This window comes from Gymnogyps californianus, chromosome 1 (genome assembly GCF_018139145.2).
Source record: "Gymnogyps californianus isolate 813 chromosome 1, ASM1813914v2, whole genome shotgun sequence".
NCBI lineage: Eukaryota > Metazoa > Chordata > Aves > Accipitriformes > Cathartidae > Gymnogyps > Gymnogyps californianus.
Genome location: NC_059471.1, coordinates 101807053 through 101821850, shown reverse-complemented (window position 1 = coordinate 101821850; position 14798 = coordinate 101807053). Strand labels below are relative to the sequence as shown.

Below are 14798 nucleotides of genomic sequence, written 5' to 3'. Positions count from 1 at the left end.
CTAGATTGACAATAACAAATGTCCAACACATTCACAGACTTAAAAGCTCAAAGCAACCCAACCATCCAGTTGAATCTAAAAGATGGTCACAAGAACTTGATCCGTACTCATGCTTTCCCCACAGTCAAGCATGGCAGACCAGTGTATGATACAGCATTTTAGATATTTACTTAATTTCTCTTGTTAGGTCATACAAACTTCATAAAAGCCTGACTGGTTCAACAACACTGACTTGTGGGGATCTTCTTTATTAACAAGGTTTGAGGAAGGGGTTCTCACACTCCCATGTGGAAGGGCATACCTTACGTGTGCCAGTCACTTTTCAATCCAGTTCTTTTGTTGGAAGGGAAATGCCCATCCCTGATTCCTTCCCAGAGCCAGGAGGACCTTTCCACACAGTGGCGGCTCCTTCACAGGCTGCCCAAAGAGCTTTACCTCCTATGTTTTCTACAGCCATGCTGAAGGCCTTGTTTTCTAGCAGGTTTCACTAAAAATCCTACTCAGTAAAGTCTTCAATTTACCTCTTTCAAGTGTTTATTATCTGCCAAGTAGCCCCTCTGGGTTAATTTCTCACAGACAAGACTTGTTACCCTCAATAATAACAGCCTCCCATAGACAGAGAGAGGTCTGGCCCTCTTTAAAGCCAGCCAGTCATCTTAAAATGAATGTATAAAGTACACAAAGTCTCACTACTTTTACTTTAAACTCAGTTTGAGCAAAGCACATGCCCCCAAAAGAAAAGAGAGATAAAGAAAATCCCCAGCATTATTTAACAGTTTGTTCTGATGTTAAATGTCGTTAAAGTTATGCTTTATTTCTAGCTTAAATTTGCTTGGTTCTCACTGATAGCCATTTGTTCTTGTTATATTTTTCTCCACTGTAATAAAAAGTCTCCCAGTGCTTGATGTTTTATGTTGGAGTCCCTCCTCACTATTCTTTTTGTTCAGCTAAGCAGATCCAGTCCTGCAAATCTCTGAAGAGTGTTTTTCCTCTTAGAGCTGCTGGAAGTGGTTTCACGCCTGGTCCATACTTCTTGCCATCATGTTCCCTTTCCTTCCATTGACTTAATCCAGACACCCCAAGGGATTCCCTTTTCAGAGTATCATCGCCCTTGCCCTCCGAGCATCTAGATGCCATCCAGTGCTTCTTGCCAAGCTCCTGCCGTACCTCTGCAGCATCATGCCTCCACCCTGCCTTTCCTTCTGGATGCTTGCGGTCTTCACAGCTGCTCGCTTAGCTCGGCCTCTGTCCACCGATCGCTGCAGCAACCACAGTAACCAGGTGTCCTGAGCGCGCTTACTCCAGTTTCATAGCCTTCCCCAAGCCTTACCAAAGCAAACATACATCTTAAAATGCCATTACCACAGGCTTGATTTTTTTGTTGGCTTAGAACAACTTGTATAGATCACTTTTCTATGTGTTTTTTGGTCTTTGTAGCCAACAGCATTCAAGGAATTGCTACAGTCTGTACCATATCAACCATCGACATTAGCTATTTCCAGCTGTATTGACTGAAAATATCTCATGACTCTGGCTCTCACAGCAAAACGTCTTTAACAGCCCAACCTGAAGGGTTATTTCTGATACCAGTTTGGTGCACTACACTTGCCAGTACAATATGCCATCCTTTTTCTTTTTTTTTTTTTTAGTTCTTTAACTTGTGCAGACTGATCCTCTTTGTCTCAAAACCACAGTAGTGAGAACAAGAAAGCAGACTGATAGCCTCTCGGTCCCATATTGTGTAGATGGGTCTTTTGTAGAAAGACCTCCACCCACAGGAGAGGTAGGACTAGCTGGAGTGTTTTTCAGAAGAACTGCTAGTATTTGGAAGAGTAGGAGTTGTCCCAGGGCGGAGAAGAAGCATACAAATAAAATGCTGTTAAATAAAATAAATACAGTGAAGCTAAGGTTTCTTTACGTTGGTATTGGTAGGAGGCTAAAAAAAAGTCTTGAGGTGCAGAAGCTAAGGCTTGTTAAGGAGTCTTTAAAGTGGTAGGTAATGTACAAAGAATCATGTAACTGATTCAGATCAGTTGCTTTGTTAAACGTCTATCAGCACAATCTCTTCTCTTTCATACATATCTCCCCCTTCTCCCATGGTTCACTGTGCTCCTTCCCTGCCGCTGTTCTCAGTTAGATGGTGAGTTGCTCTGGAATGCGTCTTCCTATATTTGCATTGTGCCTGGCAGGGTTGGACTCCCAAGGTCACTGCCACCTTTGGATGCCACCCCAGATCTCACAGCGATACGCTTTTCATTCTAGTAACGCAGCAGGTTACCGTGTACCTCTTACTGATTTTTAAACTATGCTCTGGTAAGTCAGCTCCTAAATTAGTAGAAAAGAGTACTACATAGTAAAGGTAAAAGAGCCATTTATTTCAGGAGCAATCAGTAATAAGCCTGGTTACTGATTTACCGTAGAGCCCATTTACAAGTGCTGTAGAACAAATGGGTTTTGTCAGTAAGCACTTCTGAAAAGGAACAATAAATATAATACAATTTCAACAAAAACTGTGTCAAAGCTGTTAATAGAAAGAGTAAGGTTGGGTTCTTAATCCTGGGGAAAAGAAAAAGAAAAAGAGAAAAAGAGAAAAAGAAAAAGAAAAAGAAAAAGAAAAAGAAAAAGAAAAAGAAAAAGAAAAAGAAAAAGAAAAAGAAAAAAAAAGAAAGAAGAAAAAGAAATAAAAGAGAAAAAAGGAAAAGAAAAAGGAAAAGAGAAAAAGAAAAAGAAGACAAAGAAGAAAAAAAGGAAAAGAAAAAGAAAAAGAAAAAGAAAAAGAAAAAGAAAAAGGAAAAGGAAAAGGAAAAGGAAAAGGAAAAGAGAGAGGCTGTGGCATAATCTGCATGCTAATAAAATAAAATGAACATTAGTGAAAAATGGACCTGGGCCCATATAGAACAAACTGTGTGTAATTCTATCCCAAGGCAGCTGGTGCTTGCCTTTTTCTACAGTTTCCTGCTCTTTATCATCACTTCTAGAGCGTTATGCACCAAAACCAGCTTCATTAAACACCCCCTCAAAAAAAAAAAAAGAAAGGAAAAAAGAGTCAGCTGCATAGGTGTTGTGGGAATTCCACATTCGAATTAAGCAAAAGGAAAGGAGGGCTGAAGAGATCTCTGGAGATCACCTATTGCAGCCTCTCACTACAAGGCTACAAAAACACCGATTTATTTACTGATTATATGAAAAGCTATTTTCAAGGCTATTATTACAGTGTATAAAAATATTTCAGAAAATTTTGTGGAATTGAAAGCTATATATTAATTTATAGAGAACTACATAGAGATGTGATCTGTTTTTCTAATTAATTGAGTAATTTAGCAGTAAGTGTAACAGTCTATCTGCAAATACTAGCTAGGTATTAACTCAAATAATTTTATGACTATTTTGAAATATTCTAAGTTTTATTCCCAAAATCTATAATTATTTTAAAAGCTATAATAATTTAAAAAGTTCTCTGAGTTTTGCAAAGAAGAATTGTATTAAAAGCCAAGTTCAAGTGGAAATGGTACAAAATGTGACTCTGTTTTACATGTGGAAAAAAAAAGCTGTTAAGAGCTATGAAAGGTAAACTGAAATTTAAAACAGAAGCAAGAGTGTGAAAAAGATCAAATGAGCTGTGATTAGGCATTATATTTTACGAAATTATTTCAAGATGTAACAGGCACAGTAAAATAGGAAACTAATTTAAAATAAATGACAGTTTAATGTAATAGGAATTAAAATAATAGAGGAGTTCAAGAAATTCTAGATACTTTATTAAAAGTGAAGAAAATCTCTTGGCCCTTAGAAAAAGCTTTGAGTTATTTCCAGGTTCCACAGTAAAATGCTCTGATGGATCTAATTAGGACTTCACACACAATTTTATAAACCAGGTCAATGTGAGAAAAGCAGCGTTTATAACACAGAAAACATGAAACACCGTGTGTAGTTTATCCATTCAGTTTTAAGTATAAATATGTCGTGGGCACTTTGCAAAACAAGTAAAGGCATGTTTTCTTCTCCAAAGAGCTTTTATTTTAAGGACTAGTTTTCAGATGCCTTGAGCAGACGAAATTCAGCTGAAGTTGGAGCAGTTCACTTCTGAAAACTCACGCCCCAAATGCAGTGCCACAGTATGTGTCAGAAAATAGAGGGAGGAACGATGAGGATGACAATAATGAAATCACAGTTACTTAATAAGACCCAGATCCTTGCAAAGGCTCTTAGCTTTAAACATATCAGTAATCCTATTGAATCATGTGCACATCAAGATGGTCCTTTAAATAGTGTGTGCACGCCCTTCCCTAAGCAATGGTGCATGAGGTAGGGGATGGGAACGGTTGAAAGGCATTTGAAAGTGATGGAGAGGAAGGAGTTCAGTGAAGGAAGTTTGATGGGGATTTCCCAAGCAGAATCAAAAGCCTGGGCAGACGCCTGGAGTCGTCCAAAATGAGAGCAGGTCCAGAGTTCAAGCCAGACATACTGTTAACAACAAAGTGAGTGCTGAGCTGACCTTATTTAGCCAGCAAACAAGACCATATGAGGCTCCAGGACAGTCATCAGACTTTCTAGGACCATGATGCTTCTGGGGCACTTTCAAAGTTAGTGCCAAACCACTATTTTATTGAATTAGATATGATACTTGACAATAAAAAACTACATATAAGGTCTGTTTGTTATCTTGCCTGCGGCACATGGAGGATGTTATTGCTTCATTAAAATAGTACCGCTTAACAAAAATAAAAGATAAGAATAAGAAAGTCAAAGACTCTTTTGGAGAATGAACAGATTTTAAGTACTTAAAAAAATAGTAAGCAGTATAGAGTTTATTTTTTTGAAAGCTTTGTTATTGATTTTCTTCTCTTTTTTTAACACACTGCAGAACAATTCATTCAGAAGTTAGGTACAGGCTGCTTTGGCACCTGCAGCTTTGTGGGATGCCGGGAATTCGGGGAACTGAGTAACAAACAGAAGGAAGAGAGGGACTGGTGGTACCTGGCAAGAAGGTGCACCTGCTCTTCCTTTCTGCTTTTTCAGCCTTAGTTAGAAGTAGCTTGGCTTTCTCTGCTTCCTAGCCCAGCAACCAGGCTTTTCCCCCCTTGCATGTCTACATCCCTACCTTCTTCCCAAGCAGACTGCCTCTAAGCAGCTGGGAAGGGAGCCGATTGCCCCTAATCAGCTTAATGCTGGGTAGCTCAGAACACTAAATACAGATGGCATCACCCCCCCAACACACAGCATGCCGCTGCGATTTTCAACGAGGCATTTCTCCCTCTTTATTTTGTTTGGGTGGACCGAACACCCTCTCAACCATGAAGCAGCAGAATGCCACACTGACTTCTTGACAGAATTTTAAGAAACCAGGGACAAACATAGCGAACATACATGTATTTTGAAAGTAGTGAAAATTATAGTCCTCCAATACCATTTTTTCACTTGCAACTTCTTCTTTTCTGTAGTTGGAATAACATATTTTAAATAGGAGAATACAGAACTGGCTTACATACAAATGCTAATAGTTTTGGGTTTCTTTTGTTCCATCACAAAGGGCTAGGCAGTCATATTCTTACATGGGATAATATTTTACACCACATGTAATTAGTGGAAATTCCAGTTAAACCACCAGCTGCAATAAACATAATGCAGAGTGGGGGAAAAAGTAATTGGGCTTTGGCCCACATTTTGCTGACTGTCCTTTTTCAGATTTCAGTCTGTAAGGGAATCACCTGGGACAGGATTCATCTCACATGAGTTTAGATGTGTCCAGCGGAGACATGTCCCCCTGAGCCAGTCACCCTAAGGTTCTTGTACAGTCAGCATAGAAAAATAGGCACTTTTCTGTCAAGGACCATCTGGTGTGCTTTAGACAGCTACCTTAGGATGAGAAGAATCATTTCACTGGCTCTGCTCACTAGATCTCTGTTGGCTCTAGGGTCTGCAGACATGCAGTTTGTACCCATCTACATTTACTCTGATAAATCCCTCACTCCACTCCATGGTGGGGAACCCAGTTAAATGCCACCCAATTTCTGGAGGCTCTGCTCACCCATATGTCTGGTGGAGTTCAGTGCAAAAATTGCAGTTACTCAGCATCTAGCAGAAACAAGCAGAATTCAAATCATGTGCAGGCAGCTTTTGGCCTGGGGATACATAGCTTCACTTCTGAAATGTGGCAAACCCTGGGAAGAGTAGATGCACATGTTTGATGAAACAGCACAACTTCAGCCAGAGCAGGCACCAGGGAACAGGCAGAGCAGACTTCTGTGGGAGGCGGCAGCCTGCACAGGGAGGCAAAAAAGCCTTGCTGACTCTGTTACCCCAGTTCACTGTTCAGTGTATGAGGGTGAACCATTAAATATTTGGCATTTATGTCTTTGGCACTGCACAGGACTGTGAACTGGGGTTGCAGGGGCATGAACAAATACCCTGGTCGGCTGCCTTTGTGGTGGGGCCGACCTGTCCCAGGAGTGAGGCAGGCTGGTGGGGAGGGCTCTCTCTGAGACCCTTGTAATGCAAGAGGTATTTTTTCCTTACTTCAGGCTGCAAAAACTACAACCTTGATCTGCAACTCCCTGTACAGTCAGGGGAGGAAAAGAAGTTACAATAATCCAAGCAAGTACAGCCTATTTGATAACCCCCAGGGATATAACTTGTTCGTTAACAGACTATAAAGGGATCTTCATGTTGTCCACTAATGTCTAACATCTGTGATATTTAATTACCTGCACTCATCTTTTAAATGAAGAAGGTATGCAGTAATCCTTCCTGAAGCCGAACTGAGAAAATAATATTTATTAGCTGAGGACCTATTTTAGAAACAGATGGGGTATAAAGAGCTTGAAGGTAGTGTACAGGAGGAGTGTGAAGCAGAAGAGATTAATTGTTAAGTAATTGAGATAGAGGGGAAGAGTGTTGATTGCAGAGAGCACAGAACAACAGATAACCAAAGCTCTGGGATTTCACTGGGACAGATCTAATTTTAATGGTGTATTTCCAAAACTGCCTTTGTGAAACCACGACAGTCAAGAGTGACAAGGAGCAATGTCAGGCTGACTGGCCAGGTCTCCTCTGAACTGTGCCCACCCCGTCCCTCTTTACCCTGTCCCCCAGCTCTCTGACTTCCTACTTTGTCTCTCTTGCTTGCATGGGGACCTCATGGCATAAGCACCAGCAGGGTGACCTGCTAGAGCAGCAACATTAACCCAGTGCCTGCACAGTTCATTGCTAGGTCTCAACTCCAGCAGAATTAGAAAATGTCCGTTCCTATACTTGAGGAAAAACACAGCAAGATCTGTTACAAACTATTCAATCATTACTCCATAAAAATGGTAACTGTATCAAACACTGTACCTTAAACTTTTCTCTATCCTACAAAGATAATTAACAACTTGGCTATGATGTCAGCTGTTAGTCCTTTTCTGCTCTGCCTTTGTCAGACTTCCATGAGTATTTAAAGAGCTAATCTTTTTTTACGCTTAAACATTGCCCAATGTTAATAATCAGGCAGTGTTTATCACTGAAAGGGTTTTTTTGCTGGCCTTGAAATCCTCACCTTGTTTTCTACTAAAAGCTACAGAGCAGGGAATAGGCAAATAAAGAAAAATAGGATACTGGTGTTAATGAATAAGCTCTGCAATGAATAAGTATAGGTGATTGACAATCCTCTCTCATGTAGTTCCATCAGATCAGCAGGTTGCAAGTCCCATGACAAAATCACAACCTGAGCAAAACCTGAAACTGATACCAAAAGAGGTATTTAGAGAAGTGGTGCAGATCCAAGGGACAGATGAAAAGAAGGAACAGCCCAGAGGGGGCAGCTCCAAAGAGCCAGAGGAGGCTGTGCCACATGGGGCCGCAGAGGGAAGGAACCCAACTGTCGGGGCCCATCAGCAACCAAAGCTGAGCAAAGCTGAGCTCATGGGGACTGGGAGCAGGAGAGGGCTTCTCAAGGGGTGCAGCCAAACACAGTATTCATATAAACATAGCCACCTGACTTCAGTGATTATATCTATAACCTGCAACCATTTCTCCTGCTAAATTCCCACCACTTTTATGCCATGGATGTTGCTTTGCTATTCATTCCCACTGTGAAAACCCGAGGTGAGGCTTCTTCCTTCCAGCCAGTGTCCTGTCCACCGTTGGACAGGAGACAACATGGCAGTGCTTGTGGATGGTGTGCACAGCTGAAGGCAGCTGTGCTCTGTCTCACATCTGAAAGCTTTGTAAGATGGGATTTGTGTTGCACCTGGGGGATGTGGCCAGCCTTCAGGCCAAGGGTTAGGAACACTTCAGCAAGGGTTAGGATGAGTAGACCGGTATTATCTGTGTAGAAATAGAGATGACTGAGATGTGTCATTCTACTGGTATCAGTATCCGTAACACAGAAGTGAAATAATTGCCTTATGATGGGTCCAGCTGCAAGAGCTCCATTGCCAGATGCTGAACCTCCATTCCTAAATCTTCAAGAAACGTCCCTTCTGACCATGACTGCTCCAGTTCTTCTGTCTCACTGGCAACGCACCTCTGGGCAAGCATAAATTCTATGAAAAATAGCTGCAGGATTGTTTATTTATTTGTCTGTTTGTTTATTTTTATCAGAACAGGTATTTGACCTGACAGAATGATTTATTCTGTTGTATTTCCTCTCATTGGCTGTATCTTTGCCCTTCCCACCCATTCCAAAACGTTGTGTTCAGTCTGTCCCCGCTCTTTCCACTCTCAAATATAAAAAAGTGGTTTTATATACACATACCTAAAAGTGTTTAACTGCATGTTTTTTAAATGATACCTCACTCCCATCAGCTAACTTTTCTGTTCACTGTCCCCTCTGCACCTAGAAAAGTAGGACTATTTCCCATTGAAATAGCGTAAGTAATGCTTTCACATAAATCACTTCTGAGAAGAGTGGGACTAGAGCAGACTGCATCTCCTAGAAAATGTCTTCTTGCCCACAAGCAAAACTACTGAAGCTTATCCTCACACCAGAACCTGCTGATTGTCTTTTTTTGTGTAAAGTGCCTCCATAAGCCAGAGAAATTACCAGAAGTGTGAAAAGATGTCTTAATCTGGAACAGAAGAAGGCCCGCAGGATGAATCTGCAGCTGCCTTACCCAAATGAAAAGTTACTGCTTCTTTTACACCAGGTGCCTGCTCTGCACAGAACACTGTATTTCTCATCACATTTAAATGCAAACTCTCGCAGAAGCGCATAGCGCTTGACATGGTCGTATATGAAGGAAAGCTACTTAAAAGTATGCAAATCTAGTTTTTTTACACAGAGTGTTTCGATGTTCCCTCTTACAACTTTTGCAAATTGATAAGGATACATTTTCCTTCTTAACAATGTTTGGGGCAGCCCACAGAGGGCTTGGGAATATGTTTCAGATACTATGTAGCTGCTGAGATGAGGTATTGGTTCATCTGTATTTTTAAGAAACCGTGCAAGGCTGTCGGGGCTCTGCCAGTTTCAGTGCATCAGCAGCGGTGGGGGTATTAGTGGTTCCCCTCAGAAACCTGGATTTGGAAAATGGTGTCCCTCCCCTTGTTCTGGCGGCCAGCAAACCCTCAACCCCTGGGTGGCTGTCAGCCCCACCTGCCAGCGGGCCCAGGGCGTGTGGGTGCTCTCTGGGGAGAGCAGCAGGGCGTCTGGGGGGCTGCAAGAGGCACTGCGCCTGAGGCCGTGAGCAGCAATGGGGCTCGGGGGGGGACTTTGGGGTGGGAGGCGAGGCCCGGGCAGGGCAGGCAGCAGGTGCTTGGCGGGCATGCCCAGCCAGCCCCGGTGAGACCGCTGGAGGGGGGGTGGGGGCAAGCTTTTTGGCCACTCTTCGCAAAGGCTCCAGTCCCGCTGAGCACCTCGCAAGCAGCCGGCGGGTGGGGAGGAGATGGCCGAGGGGAGGCCTGGCAGCGCTCGGTGCCACCACGGTCACGCTCTCGCCACCTCCTCCCGTGCCAGCTGCAGCCAAAGTCAGCGGAGAAGAGATTTACCGGGGCGGAGAGCTCTGGGACGGGGCGGGGAGCGGGGGGGCCGAGGGACCCGTTGGCGTGCCCTGTGCGGGGGAGGCGCGGGAGGAGGAGCGCGGGCACCTGTGGCTGCCGCCCCCACGCACACACACACACGCACACGCGTGGCCCCAGGGGCGGCCGTGCGCAGGCGCCGCCGTCCCCCCCGTCGGTGCCCGGCGCTGATCCTCGGCGGCGGCGGCGGCGGCGGCTCCGCTGGTCCCCGCTCGTCCCGGCGGCCGGACGCGTCCGCCCCGCTGCGCGCTTGGGCGGCGGCCCCGGGGGAGGCCGGTATGGCGGAGATCCCGGGGCGGCCTGGCGCCCCGCCGCCGGAGGGGAGCGACGTCCCGCGGGAAGGAGGCGATGAGGAAGCGGCGGCGGCGGCGGGGGAGCCGCAGCCCGGGGTGTCCCCCGAGCGGGCGACGGATCCCCCGGACGGGTCCCCCGCCGGCGAGGCGCCGCGGCTGAGCGGGGAGGCGGCGGCTGGGCAGGAGCCGGCCGCGGCGGCGGTGCCCCCCGAGGGCAGCGGCGGGACGGGGAGCGGCTCCCCCGAGGGGGCGGCGGAGACCCCGGGCGGGCCGGGCGCGGGGCAGCAGGCTCCGGCGGGGGCTGAGCAGCGAGACCCCGACGGGGGCGGCCCGGGGGGCGAGGGCCTGCCAGGAGGGGAGCCGGTGGCGGCGGCCGCGGAGGTAGGGGCGCCCGAGGGCTCCGCGCCGGCGAGGGCAGACCCGGAGGACGCGGTGGTGGCCCCAACGAGGACGGAGCCCGAGGACGAGGCCATGGCCCCGACAGGGACGGAGCCCGAAGAGGCGGAGGCGGCCCCGGCGGGGCCAGAACCGGAGGAGGCGGTGAGGGAGGTAGCCCCGACGCAGACAGACCTCGAGGAGACGGCGGCGCCAGCCCCGGCGGGGACAGAACCCGAGGAGGCGGCGGGGACAGACCCCGAAGAGGCGGTGAGGAAGGAAGCTCCGTCGGAGACTGACCCCGAAGAGGCGGAGGCGACGGCCCCGTCGGGGACAGACCCCGAAGAGGCGACGGGGACAGCCCCGGCGGGGACAGACTCCGAAGAGGCGGTGAGGAAGGAAGCTCCGTCGGAGACTGACCCCGAAGAGGCGGAGGCGACAGCCCCGTCGGGGACAGACCCCGAAGAGGCGCTAAGGCAGGCAGTCCCAGAGGGGACAGACCCCGAGGAGGCTGCGGCGACAGCTCCGGCGGGGACAGACCCCGAGGATGCGGTACGGGAGGCAGCCCCATCGGGGACAGACCCCGAGGATGCGGTACGGGAGGCAGCCCCGTCGGGGACAGACCCCGAAGAGGCGGCGGCCCCGGCGGGGAGCGAGGTGGCTCCCGAGAGCCCCGGGGAAGCGGAGGTGGTGTTGCCGGCCGGCGGGGAGGCCGACGGTGGATGCCGGTCGCCGGGCGGCCCCGACGGCGAGGAAGGAGCAGAGACGCCGGGGGCTGAGCGGGGAGCCGCTGCCCCGGCGGTGGCAGGAGCGGGGAGCGCGGCCCCGGAGGCAGGGGAAGGCGGCGCGGCGGCGGCGGGGCAGCGCGGCGGGTCCCCCGGACCCGAGGGCGGCGAGTGGGATGCGGCAGGTCGGAGCCTGAACGGCGTGCGGGGCCGGGCAGAGGACGAGGAGGACGAGACGGGCTCGCCGGCCGCCCTGGAGGAGGAAGAGGAGGATGAGGAGAAGCAGGAACATGACATCTCCCTCTTCGTCAAGGTAGGGTGTGAGGGGCTGCTGGGGAACCCGGGGTTCGCGACCCTCCCCTCCTCCAGGAGCCCCGGGCAGCTCCTGTGATGAGTGGCATTTAAATATGGCAGGCAAAAGTCCAGCCTGGCTAAGGTGATTTGGTTATTAACGCCCAAAATAAACTTGCCTCTGGCTCCTCATTCCTTCAGCAGGCAGCAGGCAGGACGGGACAGGGCTTCCTGCACGGTGGCTGGGGCCAGCGCTGCCCGTACCCTCGGCCCTGTGAGCTGGTGGTACCACTCAACCCAGAGAAGCACGGGCCTGACCTGCAAGGTGGTCTCCCCCATAGTTTCCCCTGATGGGCCCTGTGCTGGGTTACTTGAGGTTTCTCTAGGTTTAAATGGCAAGGATATGCAAGGATCTCAGTTTCCATTGGACTCTGGGGCTCTGCTTGTGCCCTCCTCACCATGAGGCTGGGACCCAGGGCAGGGGTGGGAATGTACCCAGCAGCATCTGTTTGGAATCATGAGCTTTGACTTGTGACATACGGAGTTCTCAAGGGATTTTAAGATTTTCAGAATGCAGTAAGAAGGGTATACATCACATCATGGGGGCTGAGGTAGAAGAAACTGGAAAATATAGTTTAAAATGTGATACTGGGATTTTCCAACATGAACTATGGTTGACATTCAGATAATTGCCCCAAAGTTTGGCAAGGCTGGATTCAGAGTGTCAGTAAACTGCCCAGCAGTGTAGCATCCCTTGTAATTGTCCAGTTTGTGTATGTTTGGGCAGGGAAGATTTAGGTTAGAGGGAAACAGACAAAAAAGAGAAAAATTGTAATCGTCTTAAAACTAGCTTCTGGTATTTTATAGTATAGAGCTTTAGAGCTTCTTCCTAGCCTCTGCCTGGAATCCCACCAAAATCAGTGGGACTTGGCATGTCTCTCCATCCACAGAGACAAAATATCAGATGTGAAATTTCTGTGCGTAGAAACTATCCTAAGGTGTTTTTCTTTCCTCTTCTCTGACCTCTCTCTGGACTAAATAAAGTGTGGAGCAGGGTGGGATATTTTTCTCAGAGTAGACCTAAAACTAAGGAACTAAAACTAGGGAAGCAGAAGGCATTTGGGACTTTCTCCACTACAAGCCATACCTCCCATGCAAATACTGTACCTCCTGAGTAGACTGAGGCTGCTTCTGTAGCAGCCGGAATTAACCGTGAAAGAAAAACTCATTGCCAGCCCTCTGGGTGAGGGGGGTTAAGGCTGAAGCAATGTTTATGCCTTGATTTATCCCACCTCAGTGCACACTCCGTTTTTTCAAGGCTGAGCCTCCTTTGAAGTATTGTTACTTGAAAAAGGCTGAGGAAGGGTCTGAGGCTTACGCATAGTAGTGTCGGACGTGCTGGGTGATGCCATACTGGAAAGATGAATGATAATAACGGCTGATGTTGGTGAACGCTCCCCAGCCACTCCCCAGTTTAAGCAATTCCTTAGCATGCAGGCTGGGACGGATTCTGTGGTCTAAAGGCAACTCTGTACATCAGGTTGGTGTACAGTAGCTAGACGGTAACACTGGAGCTGAAATCTGATTTTGTGTCAAACAGCAGGAGCTATTACTGTTGAGCCTGGCAGAGGTGATTTACGGACTGTCTGGCTCCCAGATCGACAGCCCCCTTTGCAGGGACACTTTTGTAACTTTTTTTATTCTTGTTTTATGCTCTTATATCTATCAGGGAATGCCGGAGAGTGGCAGAGGCTAGAGTCATAAAGGCTACCTGTGCATTATTGCACTTGGGTGCACGCTTTATGGAAGAACAACGTGGCCAAAATTAGAGAGCAGCCCATAATAACAATAAGAGCATCTGTTGTAACTCTGTAGTCCCCAAATATCAGGATTAAGCAAGAGTTTTGAAAATATTTGTGAATTAATAAAGACAGAAGAAGGACCATTTTTATGATTGACTTAGCATTAGTAATTTAAGAATGCCTAGAAAATAATACAGCTGCTTTTCTAATGATATCAGTGGAAAAGTATTACAAAGCTTGAATATTTTACCTCACCTGGAGCTAGATCTTTTTAGAGATTGGTTTAGTTGAGATTGGTTTAGTTGAGATTGGTTTAGTTGAGATTGGTTTAGTTTTTTAGTTAGAGATTGGCATGAGTTTCTCCAGTTTAATGGAAGAAAAAAAATGCCTACTGGAAAGCTCAGCATCTCCCCACCCACCAAAATATGCTGGGGCCGCCGTGCGGAAATGAGAAGCACTTCTCTTTCCTGCTGTCAGGAGAGTTCACGTTTATGCTGCTCTTGCTGTCACCTCGAGACACGCTCGCTATCTTTCTACCCTTCTCTTGGCAGCAGGAAAGGGGGTACAAAAAGTGGGAGACTGGAAGTTCTCTGTGGTGGCTTAAAGTAGGTTTTAAGAGCACATACATAATGCTGTGCTTAAATAACTGCTGATGTATTTTGATGGGAAAAAGGGGGAGAGTGGATTCCAACGTGGGACAGTGTGAACTCTGGCATTTGGGGATTATTGGATGTTTATATCTGACTACAGCATGTGGTCCACAGACATGGTGCTCCTTCCTGAGCAATTGCTATAACTCAAGGGTTAAGGAAGTGAGAAGATGATCCAAACTGAATGCAAACATTTGTTTCCAGCCTGAAACACTTCCCTTCACGTGCATGTTTCTAATGCATGTGACCACCCCTCTTATGGTCTATTCTATCACTACTCTATGCCTGCCTCTTAGGTCTTATGTGCTTTTGAGATGTTGTCACCTACCGCTACTTTGCAAGTGCTGCTGACCTCTTTCATCCTTCTGCTGCGTTTCTCAGCAAGCACCTTGTGTGCTTTCTCCCATGCAGCTGGGGGCTTCCTTGTAAATACATCATCCATCAGCTCCCTGACCTTCTTCAAACCCCTTTTTAAAACTCTACCCTTCTATAACGCCACTAGAAACTGGGAAGTGGTTAGGCTGTTTAAAACACTGAGATTACTGTCTGTCTTGTTCCTAATTTCTTTGTCCTGCCTATTGCTGTTCGTTTCACCTGACTGTTGATTTTTGGCTTATTCGTAAATGGTCGTGGAGATTGTCTGCCTGTTGTCTGTGGCTGCATGCA

At 47.3% G+C, this 14798-nt stretch overlaps 1 protein-coding gene across 1 annotated transcript; it reads left to right on the top strand.

The window, feature by feature from the left end:
- Positions 1-10274: 10274 nt before the first annotated feature.
- Positions 10275-11780, top strand: LOC127013306 (skin secretory protein xP2-like). Its single transcript, XM_050892145.1, has one exon. It carries the CDS (start codon positions 10275-10277, stop codon positions 11778-11780), a length of 1506 nt encoding a protein of 501 aa, XP_050748102.1.
- The last annotated feature ends 3018 nt before the right edge of the window (positions 11781-14798 follow it).

What these genes read in the sequence shown, in the direction of transcription:
- LOC127013306 (XM_050892145.1), top strand. Translation starts at nt 10,275, where the DNA reads ATGGCGGAGATCCCGGGGCGGCCTGGCGCCCCGCCGCCGGAGGGGAGC.